At 45.6% G+C, this 25,970-nt stretch overlaps 2 protein-coding genes and 1 long non-coding RNA gene across 7 annotated transcripts in view; 2 read left to right on the forward strand and 1 right to left on the reverse strand.

Annotated features, from left to right (window-relative positions):
• Positions 1-17,789, forward strand: part of PLEKHG1 (pleckstrin homology and RhoGEF domain containing G1) — a 239,848-nt gene extending 222,059 nt beyond the window's left edge. For all 5 annotated transcript variants that reach the window (XM_066247886.1, XM_066247882.1, XM_066247883.1 and 2 more), the window contains 3 exons: positions 1,337-1,359; positions 5,127-6,762; positions 14,259-17,789. In XM_066247886.1, coding sequence (XP_066103983.1) covers positions 1,337-1,359; positions 5,127-6,762; positions 14,259-15,325 — 2,726 coding nt within the window. In that variant the 3' untranslated portion in view covers positions 15,326-17,789. The remainder of the gene's footprint in view (positions 1-1,336; positions 1,360-5,126; positions 6,763-14,258) is intronic.
• LOC136316116 (uncharacterized) lies at positions 57-24,941 on the reverse strand. Its single transcript, XR_010727652.1, has 3 exons — positions 24,687-24,941; positions 22,737-22,800; positions 57-903 (listed from the first exon to the last, which is right to left on the reverse strand). It is a non-coding gene; the product is annotated as an uncharacterized lncRNA (long non-coding RNA).
• MTHFD1L (methylenetetrahydrofolate dehydrogenase (NADP+ dependent) 1 like) overlaps positions 23,777-25,970 on the forward strand; it is a 191,928-nt gene continuing 189,734 nt past the window's right edge. The window contains exon 1 of the mRNA XM_066247887.1: positions 23,777-24,169. Within this exon, the coding sequence (XP_066103984.1) occupies positions 23,943-24,169 (227 nt within the window). The 5' untranslated portion in view covers positions 23,777-23,942. The remainder of the gene's footprint in view (positions 24,170-25,970) is intronic.

Below are 25,970 nucleotides of genomic sequence, written 5' to 3' on the forward strand. Positions count from 1 at the left end.
AAATATCTTTTTTATTTTCATTCTTACTGAATAAAAATAAGGTAGAGGCGGGCAAAGTCAAACCATCTACTAAGTCAAACCATACAGGAAAAAACCCCACCAGATGAAGTCCAGCCTGACAGATTTGATTAACTTCTATAAGTAATAGTGCCCCATTATAAAGTGTAAAGCCAAATGACATTAAGTGTTTGCAGTATAGAGAACAGGCATAAAAACGTTAATATCCCTATTATAAAAAGAATCCCTATATATCAAAAGAAAGAGACAAAGGACCCTTATTGAAAAGGCAGACAATACAACTGGGCAGTTTCACGAAGAAACACAAACGGCCAATAAAATTTATACATGGCCACCCATGTTAGTAATCAGAAATATCAGACATTTAAGCCAGATAGAGGGGCTAAAGCCATGAGCTTGACCAAAAGACAGGAAAACAGGCACTTCGAGACTATTGGTGTGCACATGTCTGTGACCTTTTGGAGGGACAAAATTTGGTAATTTCCATGTATGTGTAAAAGGTGCATTCCAGGGAACATTCTGCAGCTGTCAGACAGAAAGCCGTCCCTCTCTGTCCGCTGACAAGCGTGCCCACATAGATTTAGCAGGAAACGCAGTGTTGCATACTGCACCTTGAAGAAACAGCCGTGCTCTGTGGTGGGATGGGGCGCGGGTAGGGGTCTGGAGAGACGACAGTCAGACTGTTGACTTTGGTGACTTCTACGGGCCGGGATGTGTGGAAAGGGTTCGATCGTGTTTCACTTTGCATGCTTCTGTAATTAAGCAATCTTTAAAGACGAGATACCCAATATCACGGTGTCTGGAAGAGTGTATAAGGACGTGGCCCTGCCGATCTATCCCCAGAACTCCAGATGTCCCACTCCTTAGCGCAGCACCAAGGTGACCCTGTTGAGAAATGTAACCAATAAAATGTTTTAAAATTAACAGGAGCATAGACATGTTTACGGGTGTTCATGGCTTAGGCCGTGGGGGTTGTTGTGTTGCTTTTTTCAGGTGATACATATTTGCGGGGAAGGGAGCTTTTGAAACTGACTGACATGAATATCGGCCCATTGCTCTCGGGGATTAAGGAAGATAATCCTCACATGTAGGGAAGGTTGTTTTACCTGTGGTCTGGGTCATATAACCAAGATAACACAATACAGTTATGTAACCAAGACAGGCATTTTCTGAAAGTTAGGTCTAAAGGACCCAGAAGCCTCTCGGGCTTTAATTAGGAACAATAAGTTTAAAAGTGCTTTAAAATATGAGTGCTTACCTATATATGAGATACATCTTTAATCCACAAACTTTTTTTTTTTAATCTTTTATTTTTCAGAAACAACACAAGACATCCAAAAGGTAAGCACTCTTATGGTTTTGGGGTTTTTATTTGAAATGTTTACTCTAGGCACTTATTATAGGTGCCCTCGCATATCTCATCCCCAGCCTGTGGTCCAGGTGTACACAATTATTTTATATTTTGAAGCAGAGTTAAGTGAGGACCTGTCTTGTCCCCTCTCAGAACTAAGGCAATACTTCTCCGCCCCGCTGCCCTGCCTCTCATCTCGGAAGCTGTAAGGTCACCTGGGGATGCGCTCCCCGCACACGCTGGCGTGGGTCCGTCCCACGCTGCACTGAGTATTGCTCCCTTCCCGAAGCGTTACCTTCGGTCACAAAGCTCCCCCACTGAGAATTGGTCCTGCTGGCTGTGTAAGAGCTGTGGCCCTATATCATCTAATGAAACTTTGCTCTATCAAGCTTTTTTTAATTTTTCTTCCTCTGATAAGAGGTTAGGAAAGGGGGAATTAAAATGGTATGTTCCACTGGAAGAGGTCTATCCAAATTTATGACTTCTGAAGGATAGATACGATACTCTGACCTACATACACCATGCCTAAAATGTCCACTGATCCACTGTCTCAATGAGCAAGTCTTAGCTGATTGTGGCTTCCGGTTAACTGTGGAACTCTCACTTGCATCACACCTTAGAACCAGGCCAGTGTGACCCTATTAATAAACGCTAATTCTTTCCATTAGATCCAATTAAATATCTAAAACTCAATACAGTCTTCTGTTTTAAGTGATTTTCTTAAAATTAGAGCATGTAGATATTCTTCAGCTTGTGCATAAATTTGTTTGGAAGCTTTTGAAACTTATCAACATTAATTGGTTCATAGCCCTGATATACAACATGAGATTTCGATGTTTTAACCTACTTTGCTTTCATAAACAAATGCTGGCGGTGAGGGGACTACCCTGCTCTTTAAGGCAGCCGCTCGGAAATCATGGAGCCAAGCCCACCCTGCCCCAGGTGGGGGGATTGCTCTGTCAGTCCTAGAGCATCTTGGAAAATTTCTACAATCACAAGCCAAGGCTCTATATGGGGATGAGCTATAGACTATAAAATCTGAAGACAAGAAAAAAAAAAGAAAGCACCAATGTACTTTTTGCTTAGGGGTAAAAGTCCACCTCCTAATAGTAATGAACATAAACTAAACGCAGGGAGAACAGATTTACTGATGACTAAAGAGTTTATAACAGGACCTATTCCTTAATAATATCTTAATATTTTTCTCAGAATAGATGTTGCAGTGCCCTGTGTGTATGTGTATGTGTGTATGTATATGTGTGTATACATATCTGTGTGTGTGTGTGTGTGTGTGTGTGAGAGAGAGAGAGAGAGTGTGTGTGTGCGTGCGCGTGCGCGCACGCGTAGGGACAGGGACACAGAGGAAGAGCCTCAGCCCATATGGAAGCTGTGCATTAAGACATGGCTACAGATCCATTTCTGCCACTTAGAAGCTGTAGGACTAGAGGCAAGCTGTCAACTTTACCAAGACTTAGTTTCCAAATTTACAGAATGGTTATAAAGTTTAAGTGTGATAATATGTTTTTAAAAGTGCTTACTTAGTACAATCTTGGGCACAAAGCAAGGGCTTCATAAGCGACAGCTATTATCATATCATTATTAAATAGCCAGAATGCTGAGAATGTGGGGAAACAGGAAAAGAGGCTCATCACGGCTCTAGGGAACCGAAGGATATAACGCGTGTGCTTCTGTGCTGGGCCCCGCCCAGACGCTGGTGATGTCTCACGCTAAGAGCTTCTTCAGGTCCCCAGATGATCTATTTGATGCTGTTTCAGCTTCCACAGCAGTGCTGCTGTCCTCCTCTCAAGTGTAGTTTCCTTAAAGATATACTTTGATGTTAACAATTCAGGTTTCCTAAGTTTCTAAAACAGCTGGGAATTTTTCTGGAATGAAAGATTTTTTAAGACAGCTTTCTGGCTGTTAACAAAATTGTTCTGTTAAACTTTCAAAGTGTTTTGTTGTGATTTAGCTAGTTAATGCTAACTCGTTTTATTTTATAAAATGTAGTTATATTTTCTAAACATTATACCAGTGGAGTCTAAGTAAGATGAAATGGGAGAGATACTAAAGAGTAAAGAGGAAAAGAACATAGAACCATAAATATAGTACAAATATGTAATTGTGTGTACACACATATGCATATATATGTTCATTCATTTGTTTGGAGAACCTCAAATAGGTCATGTGAAAAAAAATGAACAAAAGATTAAATAATTGGACTTTTTTTTTAGTTTTCAATTTGTAATAGAAAACATTAGTGATGAAATATTTTTCTTGCCCTTCCTGATAGACAGGTATATATATATATATTCCAAGGTTTCAGTGACAAGTGATGAAAAATTCTTGCTAACTTGACGTTTCTAATAGATTACTGCAGCATTTTGATCAGAAAATATGCCCCGATGCTAATTAGTTGAAATGGGTCTTTACTTTTCCAAATTAACTCTTTGAAGCTAATCTTTATGCCTACCGAGCACCTCAGAGGGTAATCCACTCCCCGTCTGCACAACTGATCTCCATCAAGAAAGGTCCCCAGTTATGAAAGACCCCATTGTGTCCTTTGATTAGACATCATTAACGTCACTCATATTTTACTTCCTAACAGGCATCTAAATATTACTTCATTAAATGTATTTTGAAAAAAAAGTAGAAATTTCATTAGCTCAATCGTGGGTTAAATTACATTCCTGCAACAAAGGCTCTTTTCCTAGAACCTGTACATCCAGGCAGTACCGGTCAGGTTCATGGCGGGGCTGCAGATTTAAGGGAAACCCTTGGGGTGTGCAGTCAGATCACTGACAGGAGCTTCTGATATACCACAAACCATGCTAGGACTCCTAGGAGTCGGTCCCCAGATAGAAACCGTACAGCATGGGCCCTGGCCGGTTGGCTCAGCGGTAGAGCATCAGCCTGGCATGCGGGGGACCCAGGTTCGATTCCCGGCCAGGGCACATAGAAGCGCCCATTTGCTTCTCCACCCCCCCCCTTCCTCTCTGTCTCTCTCTTCCCCTCCCGCAGCCAAGGCTCCATTGGAGCAAAGATGGCCCAGGCGCTGGGGATGGCTCCTTGGCCTCTGCCCCAGGTGCTAGGGACAGAGCATCGCCCCCTGGTGGGCAGAGCGTCGCCCCCTGGTGGGCATGCCAGGTGGATCCTGGTCGGGCGCATGCGGGAGTCTGTCTGACTGTCTCTCCCTGTTTCCAGCTTCAGAAAATACAAAAAAAAAAAAAAAAGAAAGAAAGAAACCGTACAGCATGGCCCTTGACTCCTATACACATGCATTCATATAATGTTATCCGTCAAGCGCACATCGGAATTTTTGGAAGTATCTAAGAAGTTTCTGTGTTTAGCTGACTCCTTGCAGTGGGGTAAGGGATTTGGAGTCAGACCTGGGTTTGACTCCTAGCCTTTCTACTGACCACTGAGAGCTTGTTACTGAATTCTTATGAGCCTAGATTTCCTTGCTGTGGAACTGCAACACTCATCTCTAATCCATAGAGTGGTTGTGAACATGAACATTGGAGGGTGTCTCTAAATGGCCTACCTTATTTCTAATTTAAGTACCAGTTCCTGTCCTTTCTGACCCTTTCGCAAAAGTCTGAAGTGCTTTTCAACTCAGTTAAAATCAACAGTGTTTGCTGATCACTTTCTTGATGAATGTTACGGTCTGGTGGGATAGGCTATGTGTAAAGACAGGAGAAGGCCGTAAGTTCTGTGCCGTGGCACTGCAATGCAATCAGCCTGTTCCTCTCCTCCTCAGGTTGCCCGAGAGGAAGGGCCTCCCCAGCGGACGTCGGCAGGGCCGTCTCCCGTCCAGAGGAACAGTCAGCCCGGCAGCTCTGCCCTTCTCAGCGTGCTTCGTGGCGGTGGAGCTGTCAGAAACATCTGGACGGACCACCAGATCAGGCAAGCCCTGTTTCCCAGCCGACGGTCCCCGCAGGAGAACGAGGACGATGAGGACGATTACCAGATGTTCGTGCCATCCTTCTCCTCTTCGGACTTGAACTCTGCCCGGCTGTGCGAAGACGGCACTTCGAGTCGCCCTTGCAGTTGGCACATGGGACAGATGGAGTCCGCAGAGACCACCAGTTCCGGCCACCGGGTGGTGAGACGGGCTAGCAGTGCTGGCGAGAGCAACACGTGCCCTCCTGACGTAAGAATCAGGGACAGTGACGGCTCTCCATACAGCCCCCGAGAGGAGCGGCAGAAGGACCCCAAAGCCGAGGGGCAGGACAGAATGACTCCCTTCGGGTCATCGATCGAGTTGACTATTGACGATATAGACCACGTCTATGATAACATCAGTTATGAAGACTTGAAACAGATGGTAGCAAGACGGGAAGAAGCTGAATCCACTCCCCCCAGATCCACCAGGGACTCTATTCGGCCCCAGAGCACCCCGGAGCTCGCCTTCTCAAAGGGGCAAGCTGGCCCCGAGAAGGGCCCCCCACCCACGCCGCGAGAGGAGCCTCTGACAGGCCGAGAGGCGCCGGCCCCAAGCGCCCACGACCTCGCAGCGGTCGAGGAAAACATCTACGACACCATCAGGCTCCCAGACCCGCCCGCGCTGGGTCTCACGGGCAGCAGCCTCCAGCGTCCCAAGAGGAGCACCTTCCTGGGTCTGGACGCCGACTTCGCGTGCTGTGACAGTCTGAGGCCCTTCGTGTCCCAGGACAGCCTCCAGTTCAGCGAGGACGAGGCGCCTTACCCCCCAGGGCCCTCCGACGGCGACTACTTGAGCTTGCTGTATAACTCCTTCAGCTGCAACTTGTCCATAGCGGATAAGTCTATATCCGACAAGCTGTCCGAAGAGGTCGACGAAATCTGGAACGACCTGGAAAACTACATCAAGAAAAACGAAGTCAAAGCTCGAGACCGGCTCCTGGCCGCCTTCCCGGTCAGCAAGGACGACGTGGTGGACCGGCCGCACGCCGAGAGCACGCCCCAGCTGAGCAGGGACGCGGGGCGCGCCCTGTCCACGCTCTCGCTCCCCGAGGGCCGGGCCCTGCTCACGCCGCTGAAGGACAGGCCCGGCCGGGCCAGCTGCCCGCTCGAGGAAGACCTCATAGCCAAAGAAAGCTCCTTCGTGAGCCTGAACCGGCTCTCCCTGGCCAGCGAGCTGCCTCCCATGGAGAGTCCCTATGACTTGGCCATCAGCAGTCTGTCCCAGACGGAGCTGGACAGCCCTGACCCTGGGGTGGACACCACAGATAAGACCCGGAGCAGAGTGTTTATGATGGCGAGGCAGTACAGTCAGAAGATCAAGAAGGCGAATCAGCTTTTAAAAGTGAAAAGCCCGGAGGTGGAGCAGCCGCTGGCCGGCCACCAGCAGAAACCTGCGCACAAAGACCTGGCGGCCATCCTGGAAGACAAGAAGCAAGGAGGGCCAGCCATCGGTAGGTTCCTCCACACTGTTTGTCCTCCTTCCTGAGAGTGAGGTGGGAGAGCAGCTTTCGGGTTCCTAAGGTCCTTCACACCATGAGCACACTGTCACTCAGATGGGCAGAGGCCACAGACTCACTTATGTGGGCTGTCAAAACGCTCATTGTCCTCCCACCTGTCTGAGTTCTGGCTGGGCTGATCGGCAGATGGGCATGAGACAGATTAACAGGAGAGAATGTCCAGAATGTACACAGGTGTACTGGTAGGGATGCCCTGAGAATGTGAGACTCACGGACACGCGGGGGAGTTGAGGCCTATACGTCATTCTGGAGTTAAGGAGAAGCGGGGTGGGTATGATTTGGGATTTCAAAGGGCAAAGTGGCAACTGACAAGGAGACAAACGACGTTTGGTAAATAAATGTTTGGGGGCCATCTTTATCGGTGGGACATAGAGAACTTGGAACGGCGGGGCTTTGCTAGGTTCCTGCCTGTCTACCACGAGTTCTTATTAAATGACAGAATAGTGGCCCCCCTTCCTAAAGCAGGTCCTCTGTCTAAATTCCTTTAAGGAAGTCAAGGGGAAGGTGAAAGGTTTTTTTCTGACTCTTTCCTTTCTTAAAAACAACCAGCTTAAAATAATATCCCAAAAGGTGTCCTTTGGGTTGACAAGCCCTCTTCCCTTCACCCACAAACAAGGGCAGACCCATCGCCTCTTCACCAACTCAACGCCAGCCGGAGGGTGATTTGGTTTCAGAGGGCTTTGCTGTGCGTATAACACTGTCACTACAGATCTGATATTTGAAGAAGTTTTCTCCAACATGATCTGAACCGTGAAAAACAGCAATCAGGTTAACCCATGGCAGCTAGAGTTTCTCCCCGTGCGCCCAGTGTGTTAGGAGGAGTAACTCATATACTCCTTTAAGGTTTGGAAGCACAGGGATAGGATTGCGCTTTGCTCCAGAATTCCAACAAAAATGCCTACTGGTCCTCATAGACAAAAAGGAATCCTTTCTGCATTTCTTCTAAAGCTGGTCACAGTATAACTTAGTTGTCTTCTCATGTATCTCAGTTACTAGTTGATTTTTTTTTTAATGGCTGCTATAATGCATTTGATGCCGTGTCATTTGGTATTCTCCTATCTGCTTCCAAGAACTTGAATTCTTTCAGGCGGGCCTCCTCTGTGGGGCAGAACTAAACCAGATCTCAGGGATGATAAGGGATGATTAGGACTAAAGGAATGAGGTGTTCATGGCTGACTCTTCTCTTTGTGAAGAAGTACGTGCCTCCTGGCTAAATTCCAGCCGGTTCTGCAGGACAAAACTTCAGGCTGACCTTGGAGGTAAAGCCTAGGTAGGAATCAGGCAAGCACACGATTGTCATGAAAAGGCACAGGTGCCACCTGAGGATCTTTTCACCTCCAGATCCAGAGAGATTTCGGGGGGGGGGGGGTAGGCCCAGGAATTAGCGTTTTAAATCAGAGTAGCCTTTCAATCGTATTTTTAAGAATCCCTGCCATAGATTTTCTGATGAAGGACCACGTCAGTATCACAGGAGAGGAGACAGTTTTCCCATTAAAATTAAAAGCTCGGTATCAGGGCACACTCAGGTACTGAGCTTGATGGTGACATAGCCTCTCGGGCCAGGTGGGTGAATGCCACTCTCCACCTTTCTTTGAGATTGGTTTCTTTATCTCCATGGAGACCAGAGAATAAGGGGTTATCCAAATCATAAATGAATACAAAAGTTACTCAAAAAGAATCTATAAGGAATGTTTTGTTTTGTTTTTTAAGTTTGAGGGTATTTAAGAATTCTGTAGAGCTCTGCTCTTTTCCTAGAGCTAATCCTACAGTAAAAGTTCTTAACAGAGAGGAAAGTTAAGCTCCGGAATTGTTACCTGAAGGATTTTACAGACTTTCTTTAAGCTGTTCTTCTTTTCAAATAAAGGTTAAAAGGAATTATTTATTTATTTATTTATTTATTTATTTATTTATTTTGTGGCAGAGACAGAGTCAGAGAGAGGGACAGATAGGGACAGACAGACTGGAAGGGAGAGAGATGAGAAACATCAATTCTTCGTTGCGGTTCCTTGGTTGTTCATTGATTGATTTCTCATATAGGGATTTTTGAATGAAGGGTGAGAGCGACAGATCGCATATGTTTTTCTCTTTGCAATAATATGCTTGAGTTAGCTCATGTCCCCTTTGCAATGCTAGACTGGCAAGCTGGTTGGTTGTTATACATAGAAAACATGGCTGAGTTCCAGCTGCAGACGGACCGTAGGTGGTATGGGAAGAGTCGTGAATTGGCCGGGCCACCATGGACTGAATCTGGGCCAGGGCTCCCCAGAATGAGAGAAAATACAATGCTGAAGTTTCTGCTGATAATGGGTTATGCCGACAGACTGTTGTCAGAAAGCGGTCCTCTCTGAGCCAGGTGGTTTTGAACTTAGACCAGGGATCCCCAAACTTTTTACACAGGGGGCCAGTTCACTGTCCCTCAGACCGTTGGAGGGACGGACTATAAAAAAAACTATGAACAAATCCCTATGCACACTGCACATATCTTATTTTAAAGTAAAAAAACAAAACAGGAACAAATCCAATATTTAAAATAAAGAACAAGTAAATTTAAATCAACAAACTGACCAGTATTTCAATGGGAACTATGCTCCTCTCACTGACCACCAATGAAAGAGGTGCCCCTTCCGGAAGTGCGGCGGGGGCGGATAAATGGCCTCAGGGGGCCACATGCGGCCCGCGGGCCGTAGTTTGGGGACCCCTGACTTAGACCATACATTAAATCACAAAACTCAACCCTGAAAGAAGCCCTTCCTTCAATACTGAGTCTAGGGCTTATACCTTCCTTGAATAGGCTTTTTTTTAAGTATGAGTAGCTTTCCCTTCATGGTTTTCTTTTGCTTTTGCCGACTGGTGTCTGGGGGTCCCATCTTTTCTCAGCTTTGTGTCTGGGTCCTTTCTCGACACGTGGGCTACTATCGTGTTCTCCCCGACAAAGAGGAGGAGGTCTCTCCCAAGTCGTCTTCTGACAGTGGAGTCGTCCCTAGAGCCTTCCATCTCTTGGACCCGAGGCATCTTCCATCTGGGTGGATCGAGACCACTTCCTGTGCCCACCAGGCTTTCAATGGGTTGACGTGATGACTCCTTTTCTCTCTCTTGTTTATCTGGGCACAGGACGTCGTCATCGAATGGACCGATTCTCCAGACTTCTTCGTGTGGGCCTTGCCACTTTGCCAGGAGCTTGCTCTCGGTGTTGTCCGGAAGGAGGAGCACCCTATTCACCTGCCGAAACTCTCGAGCACCTTTATTGAACTCTCTAGCCGGGGTCTACAGGCCCTGGGTCAGATTTCCGCCTAGAAATCACCCAACCAGGTTCTAGTCACTCCCACCTTTTAGAGTCTGACGTAGCTTGCTGGCCACCCACTTCAGTCAGGCCTCCCTCCTGCTCGTCTCTGAGGCCGGTAAGGCCTTGGGGTTCCTTTTCGTTGTGATGTTTTACATGGGAGAAAACCCCGTACAGGCTTGAGGAGTTTTCCTCCTTGAGCAAAATACGAAAGGCAAAAGGACATTTTACGCTTTGGTCTGCATTGCAAGCAACATCACAGACACTGATTTTAATCCTCTGTCTTGAAAACAGTGTATTTTATACTAATCTCAGTAAGCATCCCTTCAAATTTTTATCTGGAATCGTGAAAACTCCTTTTAAACTTACAAAAGAGAAATAAAGCAGAGACTGCCTTGAGTTGTCACCTAATGATAAAGTGCACGTTCTATGAAGACTGTTAATGCCAGAACGAAGGATGATGGGGAGCTTTGACCCCGCTGGCTGACACTGAGCTTTTTAGGCTACCTTGTCACCTTGGGCTGGCTATTTCCTACCCATCCGGCTAAGCGAATCTAAAGATAGCCACATCTCTGGAAGCTTGTCGCGTCCACACTGGCCTCAAGCAAGTAATAGACTCTCTCAGAAGGTCAGAGACCAAAAACCCCACAAAACTTAGATAGATACCGTATGTTATCTACTTGTGAGATAGTTTTTATTCCAAATTTATAAATAGCCAACTTTTTTTTATTATTATTATCCAAAGATGAACTCGACTCAGTATGAGTTAGCTATAGGGAGCATTTTTGTATCAGAGGTTGTCTTCCTGTTTCCCCTCTCCCTGCCATGCCCCTGATTCCTAGGCCGCCTTTCCATTCTCGGGGGTGTGGTCTGAGGGAAAGCATTTTCAACACTATGCTTAAAATAAAAGGAGGGAGTCCAAAAGTTATCTGAGTAATTAAGCAGTTCTTGACCCCAGTTTCTATCTCGACCTATGCTTGGTGCTCCATAGAGATTTTTCTCCAAGAGTAGAAGGTCATGGACTAGCTGGATTAATAAACTAAACTTTATAAAACAACTAGGAACACAAGAGTGTGTGTGTGCATGCAGGCATGTATATGCAGGTGTGCCTAACCCTGTGATGGCGAACCATTTTATAAAAACCGCCCACTTTTGCCTGACCTGTGGTGGCGCAGTGGATAAAGCGTCAACCTAGAAACGCTGAGGTTGCCGGTTCAAAACCCTGGGCTTGCCTGGTCAAGGCACATATGGGAGTTGATGCTTCCTGCTCCTTCCCCCTTCTCTCTCTCTCTCTCTCTCTTCCCTCTCTATAATGAATAAATTTTGAAAAAAACAAAAACCACCCACTTTTGCAGTGCTGGTCAACCTGTTCCCTCCCACCCACTAGTGGGCATTCCAGCTATCATGGTGGGCCAATCGCGGTGCCGTTTGGTTGCACAGTAGGGACCAGGTTGACCAGCACTGCAAAAGTGGGCGGTTTTTATAAAAAGTTTGACGACCCCTGACTAAGTATTGGTTGCACACTAAATATATACAGGTACAAACTTCAGAAACAAAAAAATCAGTTAAGAAGGGATTTATTGAAGGCCTAGGGCTTGTGGAGGGTTTTGAGAGATAAATAGGACGTTTTTCAGCACAGGAAGAAGAGTGTGATAAGGAAGACAAAGGCCTAAGAAATCCTAAGGGTACTCTGGGTGACATACGGTGTCAGATGATCTGGGCCACTGCGTTCTCAAGTCAAGAGCTAATTGTTCTTACAAGACTTTATGGTTACATGTGGATACTAGAATAGTGTGTCCCAATTTTTAAATTAGCTCTCATTGCTTTCGCCAAAGTTATCTTCTTGGAAACTTGTGAAAGCTCAGAGCCCTCCTGATTAAGCTGTGGGATCAGGCTCAGGGTCGCCGTGCAGGTAAGAATAGCTCAGGCAGAACAAGCTTGCCTGTGGGTAGGACTGCTAACCAGTGACTATGTCTAAAGGTCCAGCTGCTCTGGTTGGGTCTCACAGTTAATGAAGCATGTGGATTTCAGGAACATTAACATGGGTACCTTGGTGTCCATGTAGACTTCCAGCCTCCTAATCGGTTGCCATTCTCAACTGGTATTGAGAGTCTTTACCGTGCCCTTGAAGGAGTAATAACTCAAGTATTTATTGCTAGACATTCTAAATTAATAATCTCTGTCATACCAAGGAATTTGGATTTGAAACCCTGAATGACCTGGATATAGGATCTACAATGAGAAGTTAAAGGGATTATTTAGCCTGATTTTGGGGACCAGGGAGCGAGAAACTTGAGGGGTTTGCAATGAAAAGGCACACAGTAACAGAAGGTGGTTTTCTGTCTTCGTAGAAGATAGACTCGAAAGAAATGGCAGAAGCTGAACTAAAAATTTAGTTTAGGCCCTGGCCGGTTGGCTCAGCGGTAGAGCGTCGGCCTAGCGTGCGGAGGACCCGGGTTCGATTCCCGGCCAGGGCACACAGGAGAAGCGCCCATTTGCTTCTCCATCCCTCTGCCGCGCTTTCCTCTCTGTCTCTCTCTTCCCCTCCCGCAGCCAAGGCTCCATTGGAGCAGAGATGGCCCGGGCGCTGGGCATGGCTCTGTGGCCTCTGCCTCAGGCGCTAGAGTGGCTCTGGTCGCAACATGGCGACGCCCAGGATGGGCAGAGCATCGCCCCCTGGGGGGCAGAGTACCGCCCCTGGTGGGCGTGCCGGGTGGATCCCGGTCGGGCGCATGCGGGAGTCTGTCTGACTGTCTCTCCCTGTTTCCAGCTTCAGAAAAATGAAAAAAAAAAAAAAAAAAGAAAAAAAAAAAAAAATTTAGTTTAAGTTGAAGGAATAACGTACTGACCACAGGATACTAAGAATATAAATAGCTTAAAGAAGAAGAAAATGATAATGTCACTTCCTGGTTATCCTATATGGGATAGATTCCCTTCATAGAGATTGTGGAGATGTGGTTTGCGTGATTTATAGGATGCATGGAATTCTTTGATTCTAGGGTAGTTGTGTGGGTAGCTGATTAGGGGTTCAGAAGGAAACTCTTCTTGAAATTGACATCTCTGAGTTCTCTCTCTTAAATCATTCCTGGCCCAAAAGAATGCTCTATCCATGTCTTTAGAAGTCTGTCCTCACAAGGGGAGCAGAGAAGAACAGCCTCATAGCTTAATATGAAGTGGCAATAGCTTTTGTGTCAGTAATACTCAAATCCTGTTCTGGAACTAATACTAGAGGCATTAGAGTATTGGTTATATGCACAGATAGTTCATTTCTCCCTTCCCCCCCCCCAAGCATTTCCATTGATTTGAAAGAGAGGGAGGGGAAGGGAGAGAGAAGCATCAACTTGTTGCATTTAGTTATTCCACTTAGTTGTGCACTCATTGATTGCTTCTCATATGTGCCGCCTCAGCCCAGAGGACTGACGTTCTGTACACTGAGCCATCTGGCCAGGGCCAGCTGGTTCATTCTTAATGTCTTGGAAGCACAGACTTCAGTTCTCATCTTCTTGGGGTTGGGAAAGAATGTATGGGTCAATCAATGCATGCAGTTCTGAAGTGCTGGAAGGGAGGACCTCCCATAGACATTGACTCCCCAGACAGTGGCTGTGGGAGGCTGCCTGGAAACAAGAAGTATGAGAACAGCTGCGGAGAACAGACTCTTCTGGGAGTCGTTGTCTGAAAGCAGTCAGGACTGGTGAGACGCCAGGCGTAGCCACTCCATGGTGGATTGCGGTCCTGCTTCTTTTAATAAGTACTTGAGTTATTTTTCATTGACCGGGTTTTGTGCTGACTTTCTTATTTTTATGATGTCTGTCTTTTAGCACTGACACTGTTTCATGCTTGTAAAGAACACTAGAAATTTTCATTACAAACAGCAAACACTTACGGGGTTACTGTTGAAATAAAATAACCTAGAATTAGATCAAATTAAATGAACTTGTAGGTGGCATTTTTATTTTGTATTAAACTATGGGTTACTTTATTAGTGTATGTTGCTTAGTATGTAATGGTTAGTCATCCTCAAACTTAAAAGCCCTGCCAACTGTTTTTGTTTCATTTTTTAATAGGTTAGAAGGTTATGTTCTTATTTCTTTAATCTTCTCATGTAGGAATAATCCTCTGTATATTTCTTGTCTCGATATTTGCCTTCCAGGTGCCAGGATTGCTGAGTATTCTCAACTGTATGACCAGATTGTATTCAGAGAGACACCCTTTAAGACCCGGAAGGATGGCTGGGCCTGCCCTCAAGAATCCTCCCACCTCAGATGTACATCACCTTCCCAGGCCCAATATGGCAGTGAGGATTGGCTTTTGCATTCAACCTATAGTAATGGAGAATTAGCAGATTTCTGTCCCCGGCTAGAGCAAGACTTGAAGTCAAAATACCCCACACTGGAGAGCAACACAAAGTGTACTCCAAGAGAGCTGTCCACAGCTTGCTCCGTGCCTTCTCTGCAAACCTCTGACCATCGCCCGGGCTCCGTGCAGAGACACAGCGTGGTGGTCAGCCAACCCAACAAAGAGAACTCGTGCCAGGGCCATCTGTATAACTCTTTGGGTCGGAAGGGCATCAGTGCTAAATCTCAGCCTTACAACAGGTCCCAGTCATCTTCCTCAATCTTGATCAACAAATCCGTGGACTCCATCAGCTATCCTAATGAAACAGGAAGGAAACAGCTGTTGTCCTTACACAAAAGTTCAAGATGTGAGAGTCACCAGGATTTGCTGCCAGGTAGAGGTGACTCGTGTCAACAGGGTTCTGGAAAAGGTTCAGATCTCACTCTCCAAGACTCCCAGAAAGTTCTGGTAGTAAATAGAAATTCACCCTTAAATGCCCAAATAGCTACACAGAACTATTATTCCAATTTCAAAGAGACCGAAGGAGACGAAGACGACTATGTGGAAATCAAGTCCGAAGAAGAGGAATCGGAGTTAGAGCTGTCTCACAATCGCAGGAAGAAATCCGACCTGGAGATTGTGGACGCTGACTTTTCTGATGCCGTCAGCAGCAGCACCACACCTCCTTACTCTTTGAATAGTCCGTGCCCTCCAAAAAAGCCAGTAAGTGGCGAACTTGGGGTTTCTCCCTACCTGACACCATACGGTGATTCTGACAAACTGAATGACTATCTTTGGAGGGGCCCGTCTCCCAACCAGCAAAACATTGTCCAGAGTCTAAGGGAGAAATTTCAGTGTCTCAGTTCTAGCAGCTTTGCCTAAGGCTCTTCATATTAGCTGTCCGGATTAACGTCTCCATAGCTCGTGAGTTACGGGTCCTGAGAGGTGTTTTCTATGTACCAGATTAAAACAGTTTTGTAATAACCAGAGGTGTAAAATGTACTTTCTTTTACAGCACAACTTTTTGAAACGGCTGATGACCCAGCCAGGACTGTACTGTAGCCAATGTCAGCCTCTCACTGTTTTCTGATGCTGGCTGTCTTCATGTTTCATGTAAGTCAGTCTTACTTGAAAATTTCCAGGTTTGTTGTTTTTGTTTTTTCCCATCAAGATGGTCATATTTTTTTCCCATAGTCTGACAACAGTGCCCAGACTTGAAGAAATGCAACACTCCTCTCTCATTATCTGGAAGCTATGACTAGTTCTATCCTAGGACTCAAAGACAGCAAGAAGGCTTCTCCATATGTTTCTAAAAGAAAAGGAAACTAAAGCTGTTTAAAGGACTATGCTTATTATATCTGACATTTCTGTTCCATTTGTGACAAGACTCTAGAATAGCTTCAGCTAAAGATCGCTCATTGGAGTATAGTCTACGCGGGGACCTGTTCTGGGGTTTCTATTCTAGTATTCCTATGTCAGTCTGTTATAATGCAGGAATGGTGTGACTATTGGAAATTAGAATGTAATAAGACCCATTTTCTCTAAGCAAAAATCTTCACCTGGCTTCCTGGACAAGGCCTGGAGAATGTGCTGCTCATTCTGTTTATTTAATGCTTCCTGGGGTGACACACACATGATTCCTTCCATGGCTTAAAGAGAACCAAGGGCAAGAAAATGTAAATTGACTGAACAATTAGGAAAGATGGGTAGACATCTGGGAACAGCTTGATGATCTGCTTGTATTGCAGTTGAAGGTGCTGGAAGGAATAGAACCGTCACTTTTTTTTCCTTTTTTTGTGCCTGTCTCTAATCAGCACAAAGTGGACCACAAGCTAAAATAAAACAAAGCACTTTACAGTTACCCTTTCCAGACTGGTTTTTCATAGGAACGGTCATGAGTTTTATACTCAGCCAGATGACCCAATTCCAGCCTGCAGGATTTCCTTGACTCTAATGAAATTTGTTTCCTAAAGTAAACATAGCATGAGGCCTTTTGTCATTGTTCTGAGGCAAATAAAGGAACTGAATCTTTGGTTAACAAGGCCTGACTAATAACATCTTTTAGGTTGTCATTATGGTCTTTAAACAACAGTCCATCGTGATAGATTGTGTTACTATAATGCTCTGTGGAAGGAAACTAAAGACAAAAGCAAAACCTGGTGAGTCGAAGGCAAAATCCATGAAGCTAAGGAGAGACTGAAGGCAGGTTTGCGGCTCCTTTCTAAAAATATTCTATTTTATTAGACTCCAGTCAGTGCAACAAGGTTTCTCAAACAGTGTCCTCTGTGTTCTCATTTTAAGCAGTCTTACCCTCCCCCACCCTCTCAGTTTTCATTAATAAGATATGATAATATGTGTAGGGCAAGGGGTCTGAGCTTTTCATTTGAAGGTGAGCAATGCTATTGATTTGAGTCAGTTACAGCTTATCCTAATTCTTCCCCTCTTTTGAAGTAAAATGTGACCATCATTATTGTAAAGACAGGTATCTAAGACATTCCTTTTTCTTTTTAAGTAACAAAAAACTAACCCAAGTTTCTAGCTTCTCTATACTATTCTTGTTTCTTGTCGTTTGGAAAACAAAGTCCATACTAAATGGCTTGGTTCTGGAAACATTTCTTCTTTCCATTCCTTTCTTTGAGCGTGATATGAGTTTTCAAGATTAGCAGTATCAGAAAAGACAAGCGCTGTGAGAAGGTATGTTCTTAGGCTTGCTGGAGGTATTTGCAAGTGTGTTGCAAAATAAAGTTACCTGACTCTTCTGGTCCCAAGAACGCAGACTCGCATTTCTGCCTTTTTGTTTCTAGGACGCGAATTCTATATAGTGTCCGTTATTACTGTGGTGTCTTACTCTCAAAAATGATAAATTCTTAACACCAGTGTCTTGTTGACAGCTTTGATGTCACCTATTGGATACACCCCACTGCACGATTTGGATGTCTGACTATATATAACATCAATGTGGTCACCTTTAGGTTCTAGGACAAGTCTCTAGTTTTATAGATCACTTCTGTTGGCCAGGATGCAGATTTTGAGAGCTGTGTGTATATATAATCACATTTGTACTTTTCCCCAAAGTTATCAATTAAGTGCTTTTGTTTAAAATAGTTTTTTTAAACGAGGGGGTGAGGATGTATATAATTGAGGAAAAAGGGGTATATGTACTTCAAAGTGTGTCACATTTTTATTAGGTCTCTGTACTGAAGGTTCCATTTTTTTTATCGTTCACTTTTCACCTACTCTGTGCAAAAAAAATGCATCTAGGAAAAGATAGTTTAAATATTGTATATAAGTTAATGAAAGTTAGTAATGCTCATTATTTAATAAAGTTTATAAAGTACAAAGTTAACTACAGTGTGAATTAATGTGTTTATTCTAGAAAGGTCAAGCTTTTTCCAAATAACATTTAATTAAAACACTTTGTCTTGCCTTATGATCCGTGCAGAAAATGGTTCAGGGTAATGATGATATACAAGATTTCAACAACAGACCATTCTCAGTATCTGGATTACTTGAGAAATGGTGAGAGTCACGTCTTGGATGGCATTTGTTTCTTTCACTGGTGGCTAAGTTAGATCTATCACTAGATTATCTTTTATCTTTCTGTTTTCAGTTTGTCGTAACAAGACACCTTTTAAACTATTTCATCCTTGAATAAAACAATCAATGTAAAAGTTTTTTCAAACATTTTTTCACGTAATTTCATGTTCTGAATTTTTTGATAGACAAAACTTTTACAGAAAACAAAAGAGGTTGATTTTAATTGATTGTAGACACCTCCTAAAGCAATCTTATTTCCAAATAGAAGTAACACTCTACTCTGTATAATGAAAATACGTGTTGCCTAACTTTCCTCATATAGAGGAAGATGGCTTTAAATTTTGTCTTTAGAGTGTTTTAGAGTTAAAAGTTCCTAACTTCATGCTGAGGATCCATCAGACTTACCCTATCTTTCTCTGGCTAGAAGTTGAAAGTAGATGGGATTATATATGATATATAGCATATACATATATTCTTATGATATATATCATAAGAATTCAATTTAGAGGAACAAAAGACAGTAGAAAAAGAAACCACGCCCTGTGTAAATTCTGTGCCTAAATTATAATTCTGTATCAAAGAAAAAAAATTTAAAGAAAACAACAGGAGGAAAATGAGCTATAAATAAAGCTGTTAAACATGAACATTTAATAACAGTTGTCTAAATTTTCTTTTGTAAAAAAAAAAAAAACTTTTTAAATGTCTATTTTGAAAAGCAAATATTAACAATACTTGAAGAGTTCCTGCAGCCTTTTATTTCATAACTCCCTCTATCTGGATGGTGGTAGCCACACTCCATTCTGTCAGCCAAAAGGGACTACAAGAAAAGGCACTGTTTTAACTTTTTTGCTAATTTACATATGTCTACATGTCTTTAACTTAAACCTTGTCCTATAGCTAAGATCTGGAGCTTTCTTATGCATGCTTTTTTCAGTAGTTTTGTTTTTAAACAAATATATGAAGACATAAGCATCCTCTCATATTTTTCTTTCTTTTCTAGTGGTTTGGAGCATGAGACACCAGGATAATGTTGAATTATGCTGCATTTAAAAGCTTATTTAATAAGTGCCAAATATTATTGCACAAGCGAAACATAGAACTGTAAAATAAAAAAATTTTGCAATGTTTGGTTTAGAGCATATTTGAAAAGTCTTTATAAGAGGTCAAATACTTCTTTTTGAAGCATGTCCTAAAATTCAGCAGGTGGCTCACTTGACCCCTTGTGGTGCAGATGCCCACTCTGCACGGTGCCTTACAATTTGCAGGTGTGTATTCAATACAATGAATGTTTAATGATTGACTACATAGAGTCAAAAACTTGTTTGAGCCCCCAAATGAGAAAAACTCACTCAGAGACACCAAGGAGGGAGGTAAGAACACAGTGATTAAGTTGCTTTTGAAAATTCACAGTGCCCCCCTCTGAAATCCGACGTCATTGACTTTGAGTATTTTTAGAGTTCCTCTTTGGTAGGTTGGGGGAAAACACCTCCATCCCCTTCTCCTCCTCTTGGCTGATAGAATTCCAAAGAAATTTCCTCTGAGTGAAATTTCCAGTAAGTTTTGAAGCTAAGAATTTGTACATAGTCACGTGAGAACTTCTCCGAAAGCTCGTTTCAACCAAATGCCTTTTCCAGTCAGCGGCTCAGATGCTCTGAGGAGGACACAGCAACCCAGTGTGCAGCTGCGGGGTTGAGGTCGGCAGGTGGGGGGAGGGCCCAGAATGCTGAGACTTTTGTTCGTGCCAAAGACAAACTTGTCTACTGTACCATGGCTGCCCATGTCCACGGGCAAAAGTCCACTTTTTGTCTCTACGAAAAGCAACAAAGCTTGGTTTTCCTGACAACACTTTATTCCCAACAGACTAGTTAAAGTCTGTAGACCAGTTAAACCAGACGCTGGAAATGTGCGGCCCAGAAGCCGAATCTGGCTTGCACAGTTTTAAAAAGGTTAACAATAAAAATATCCAAATTTCTCGCTTCTTTAAAAGAAAAATTAGACCTGGACTCTGGTGAGCCGATTCTGTGAGATCTGAGGAGAGAATTTAAAGGTGAAAATCACCCTAACAGGTGATGACTGGCTTTCACCTTCAGGAAGACTGTTTCTTTGTTCGCTACTAGAAACTCTGTCAGCAAATTTAAAACTACTGTGAAACATTTGAATGGAAATATTTTAGATAGCAAGTAAACACTTTTCTCTTAACATAAAATAAACACATGTTATAGAAAGTCTGCAGAACCTACTGCTTCTTGAGGGGAAATTTGACACCAGGTCCATTTCATTAGTTGATAATATCTGCCTGGTCTCTATAAAGGGTGTTTGCTATACCAGTACCCTTGCAACAATAGCTGGAACAAGACTAATACAAAGCAGAAAGAAATGCAACATGCAAGAGATCCATGGAGATTGAGAACAATCATATAAATCCATGAGATGCAAAGTTTTTAAAAAAAATTATTACCCAAAATTGTCAAGGATGGAGAAAGAAGATTACTACCAATTAAATGAGCACATAAGTCAGTATACATTTTGCAGAAATGTACTTGGTGATATGAATCAATAACACTGAAATTCATGATCTTTAGCCCAGTAATTATACATCTAGTAACTTATTCTAAGAATGTTATCAGCTGTGGTTAACGACGTATGAACCAACTGTCCCCACCTACGACCCTGCCTGCAGAACTGGTTGGTAATAATGTAGATTTTGCAGAGCAGAGTCGGTGTGTGTTAACCTGCACTCCCGGCAATCAGGGCTGTGCCTTCTGGGTCCCTGCCTTCCATCCTAAACACACAGAGCCCGTGCCCACGCCACTCCCTGGGGCTTCAGAAAAGATGCATTAAACTCGAGCTTCTCTCCAGCGCATTCAAACCTCACATCACTCCAGCGTCAGGTGGTCAGTCCCTGAAAGACCAGTCTCCTCATCCATCCGGGACTAGAGCTCCCATGGAAGTACGACTTGTCCTGACCCTTGAAAGGTCCTAGTAGCATCCTCGCTACATTTTTAACCTTCCTGATATTTGCTGAGTGTGTCACTTTGGCATTTGGACTACTTCAATCTCCATGCTTCGTATCCCTGTTAGGTTGGGCCACATCCCAGGACATAGGTCCTTCTGGTCACTTTTCTTGCTCACCTCTCTGTCCTGCTTTCTCTCCCCTAAAGCGGCTCCTCACTGCCTCCCATCCACCCTCACCTCTCTGACGAGCGCTCTGGATCGCCGCAAGTTCCATGCTTAAACTCCTCCATGTCCTCGTCTTTGTAATTAAGTAGTTCCTTTTTAAAACTAAAACTTGGCTCTTCCTTGAGGATGCTGTTCCCTCTAAGCTCTCTTAAGGACAAGCTATTCCTTCCCCTACAATCCAACACATCAAGCTTAGAGGTGGAGTCGTCCTGAGCACCGGATTTTTGCTCATGCAGTTCCTTCTACTCAGAACCCTCATTCTCAGCAGCTGTCCTTCTCTTAGTTTCACTCCTAACTCATCCTTAAGAATGTACTGCCTTCAAGTGAATCTCCTTCAAGAAGCTTTTCTTGATTCTCCACATCTAGGAAGGGGCCTCTTCTCGGTACTCTTATAAAACTAGGAACCATCATCCTCATAACTTTCCATAAACATGCTGTGTCCTCCACAGTCCTGCACAGTAAACTCTGTGCAACCTGGGCTATGTCTGTTTTGTTCAAGTGGATTCCTTAACTACATGTCTAGCACAGAGCCTGGTATAGAGCAAATTCTGATATATATATATATATATATATATATATATATATATATTCTGCTATATATGACACACACGCATATCATATTATATAATCTTTATACTGAAAACTTTCTTCAACATGTGTCCAAGCGCTATCTCAAGCACAGAATAAACATACCATACAATCCACCCATTTAAAGAGTACAAATCAATGGTTTTGTGAATATTCACAAATTTGTTATGCGATCATCATCTCAATTGATTTTGGAATACTTTAATCACCTCAGAAAGCAACCCTGTACTCATTAGCTATACTAATTCCTGCATTCCCTCACCTCCAGCTGTAAGAAACCTTCAATGGTTTATTTTGTTTGTTTGTTTGTTTGTTTGTCTCTACAGATTTGTCTATGCTGGACATTTCCTACATACTATGTCTCCACAGTCTTTTTAAACATTGCTATTGTCAGCACTGGTCAGGTGGAGTGGCAGACTGGCACTACTGTGGTGGAATTACTATTAGAACTTCCTAAGGGAAGGAACTTGATTGTTACTATTATTTAAAAAAGAAAAAAACAGCCTGAGAAGGTGGCACAGTGGGAGAGTGCCAACCCAGAGTGCTGTGGTTCCTAGTTGGAACCTGGGGTCATCAATTTCACAACTAAGTGGAACAATGAGTTGATGTTTCTCTCTCTATCTCTATCTCTCTCTGTCTCTCTACGTCAAAAAGAAAGACTTTTGGGGGGGGCAGTTTTAGGTTCACTTAATTTTAGGAAAATTAAGAGGAAGATACAAAGATTTCCTATATACCCCATATGGACTGGGTGATTTTCATCTTCGTGACCAGTGGTCTGCATTCACTAGTGTCCAGTGGATGTCTGGTGAATGAATGGTTTCCCATTTTTAATGAGACAAAGGCCTCCCTGGGGTTTTCTGACCCCCCGAGATTATCAAGGCGGTAGGTGAATGGGCCATTCAAGTCTGTTTTCCCACATGTACATGCTTGTACAAGCATTACTTCTGTGGCTTTGTCTCCTCCTGTGTAAAATGTTGTCAACACCTACCTCACACGGTTGTAGATGTTATCCTTATACTCGAAGTCACTGCGTGTCAGATATGGCCATCATCCTACAATAAAAAAATATAGACAGGAGTGTAAGATTAAGAGCGTGATGGCTGACCTGACCTGTGGTAGCGCAGTGGATAAAGCATCGACCTGGAAATGCTGAGGTCGCTGGTTTGAAACCCTGGGCTTGCCTGGTCAAGGCACATATGGGAGTTGATGCTTCCAGCTCCTCCCCCCTGTCTCTGTCTCTCTCTGTCTCTCTCTGTCCCTCTCTGTCTCCTCTCTAAAATGAATAAATAAAATAAAAAAATTAAAAAAAAAAAAAGCGTGATGGCTGACGTCAGGCACACTCGGAGCTCTGCCGAAACGCCAGCTGAATGATGGTGTTTTTAAACATTGCTCCTGAGGTCAATGTTTAAAACATTGCATCGCTTTCCTGAGGTTGCAAACCAGGAAGGATATTACTCAACACACTACATTTTTAAGGATTAAGTGAAGTGTCTCTATAGCACCTGATACAGTACTTAGGTAATGGAAAATCGTTATCATTTGAACCAGTTTTATTCCACCTTTACTTGAGAATTATAATCCTGATAAGATTATGAACAAAGTATCATTGAATTGAGGCAGCTCAGGTTCACCGAGGTTAAGTAATTTGCCTAAAGCTAACCGAGTCAGCATCTGAACTCCAAAGCCCCACACTCTTTACTGTTAGGGCACCGCAGGCCTAATAAATGCAAGCTCTGGTATTCAAGGCTGAGCCCAGGTGCCCTTCCAGGAAGCAAGCTGCCACCTGAAGGCAGGGTGGCGTCAGCATCCTAGGTAGAGGAACGGTGGACTGCTGAGGGCCGGCGTGGGCCCCACCGGGTTTTTTACTGCCAGCCAAATTTCCAGTAGTGATGAAGAGGCCAGAAATCCTGTCCGGGACTGCCGGGCACCTCCAACCGGCCGCCCGGCGTCGCGCAGGCCCCCGCCCACCTCACGGCCTCTAGGCGCAGTGCCCCCTAGGGGTTCCTGGTCGCCTAGGAAGGAAGAGAGGTCCTTCCTGCCACCGGCCGGCTCCCGCGGGCCCGGTCCTCCCGCCCCGCCACCCTCGGGAGGAACTTGCCGCTGCCACGCCTCCGTGCTGTGCAGCCGCATCCTCGCGTGGCGGGAGAACCTGTCGCCCTCGCTCCAGCCGCCTCCCGCCCGCACCTCCCGCGCCATGAGCGCGCGCCTGCCGCTCTTCCTGCGCCAGCTCCGCTGCCCGCCGCAGCCCGCGGGCCCGCCGCGCCGCCTCCGAGTGCCCCGCCGAGCCATCAGCGGCGGCGGCGGCGGCTGTGCGGGCGGCGAGGGCCTGCTCGGGCGGCGGCGGCGGCAGCAGAACACCCAAGCTGGCTGCAGCCAGGGCCCCGGCAGCCGGGCCCCCCCGGCGCGGAACTCGATCGTCAGGTGAGTGTCCTGCGCTCGCCGCCGCCACGTCCCCAGCGGCGGCGGCCGGGTACCCCGGGAGGGGGGGGGCGGCGCTGGGCTAAGGTCTTGGCGGGGTTTAGGGGGTTGCAGGACGTGGCGCCGCGAGTGCTTGGTGCCAACTTAGTAGGGGCGCCGGTGGGACGGAGGAGGGCGCGCGAGGACAGACGGGGGCGTCCGGGTGCGGGGGGACCTGGGAGGGCGCGGGCATCCCCGGCGGGCACTGCGCAGCGCCGACTGCGCGGCACACACTACACGTGCGCCCCGGGCGCCGGCTCTGATGCAACCGCGCGGGGCGCGGCCGGGCAGGAAAGGGCGGCGCGGCCGAAGAGGCGGAGGAGGGCGAGGAAGAGGAGGAGTGGCGCCGGCCCGTTCGCTCGTGGGTCGGAATCGGGGTCGGGATCGGGACCCGGACCGGGCTCAGGAGAAGCGACTCGGCCCAGCTCCGTTGCCTACCCGCGCAGGGGCCCCAGGTTCGGGCTGGCAGCCGGCGACTCACTGTGGAGTGAAGTTTGCCCCTTCGGAATGGCCGCCACATCCTGCGAGTAGCGAGCGTTTTGGGTGCACATGATCTTTTTCTGGGCGAGTAAACGTGGAGCGGGCCTGCCCGATAGTAAGCAGGATGCGGCCGGAGAAGTCTGGGCGGACGCGTCCCAGCATCGCTGCAGGGTGGGCGAGGAATCCCCTGCCCCGCTGTATTTCAAAGTTCTGTTCCGATCCACAGGGCAAGTGCGGGAGCCCTGGGCCGAGCTTCCCCTGACCCCGCCAGAGACGTCCTGTGCGCCAGCTCTCCCCCAGTAATCCCCCTACCCCCCTCTCCCCGCCAACACACACACACACGCCTTCACCCGCCAGCTCTCCCCCACTAATCCCCCTCTCCCCCTCTCCCCGCCAACACACACACACACACACACACACACACACACACACACACACACGAGCCTTCACCTGCCAGTCATCAGCCCTCCTGGCCCCTCTGTGAGAGAGGGGAGGGAGCTTATCGGCCCTTCCCGATAAAGTGTTAGCTGGGGGCCTAGACTGAGTAGAGCCAGGCGTTCAGGCACGCCTGGAGGTGGTGGCAAAACCCTTGCCTCCTCCCTACCCCGCACTAGCATTCCTGGGGCAAGCGGTCCAACTCCGTCCACTCACACCCTCTTTCTTATCCTTCATTCTAAAAGTGCCTTAATTGCCAATTGCGCCCCCTCCCACCCCCGCCCGTTTCCAAGGCCCTTCATAATGTGAAAGATGACTCTCTGGAGTCCTTTATCTGGTCCTGTTTCTGAATGTTGTTATTTTAGGCTTCTTGAGGTCGTTAGGTTTTAACCAGCGTACAGCTGAGCTCATCTTGATGGGTGAGGGGCTGAAGACAGTATGGGAAGCAAAGACCTGTTTTATTTTCTGGGTAACTCTTCACTCTTTGAAACTTTCTTGTTCATGTATGGTCTGTCAGGGGCCTTGTCTCTCTTGTTCATTTGCTAGAGCCTTCCTTCTGGAGAGAGTGGTATAGGCCCTAAGCATAGTGACCTGTCACCTGCTATACTATAGGGTAGGCCAGGGGTTGGGAACCTATGGCTCGCGAGCCAGATGCGGCTCTTTTGATGGCTGCATCTGGCTCTCAGACAAATGTTTAATAAAAATAATAATAACGTTAAAAATGTAAAACATTCTCATGTATTACAATCCATTCATTTCCTACTGCTCATTATATATGGTTGCGGGTGGCTGAAGCCAATCACAGCTGTCCTCCGGGACAACACCAAATTTTATTGGATAATGCATAATG

This window comes from Saccopteryx bilineata, chromosome 12 (assembly GCF_036850765.1).
Source record: "Saccopteryx bilineata isolate mSacBil1 chromosome 12, mSacBil1_pri_phased_curated, whole genome shotgun sequence".
Lineage (NCBI taxonomy): Eukaryota > Metazoa > Chordata > Mammalia > Chiroptera > Emballonuridae > Saccopteryx > Saccopteryx bilineata.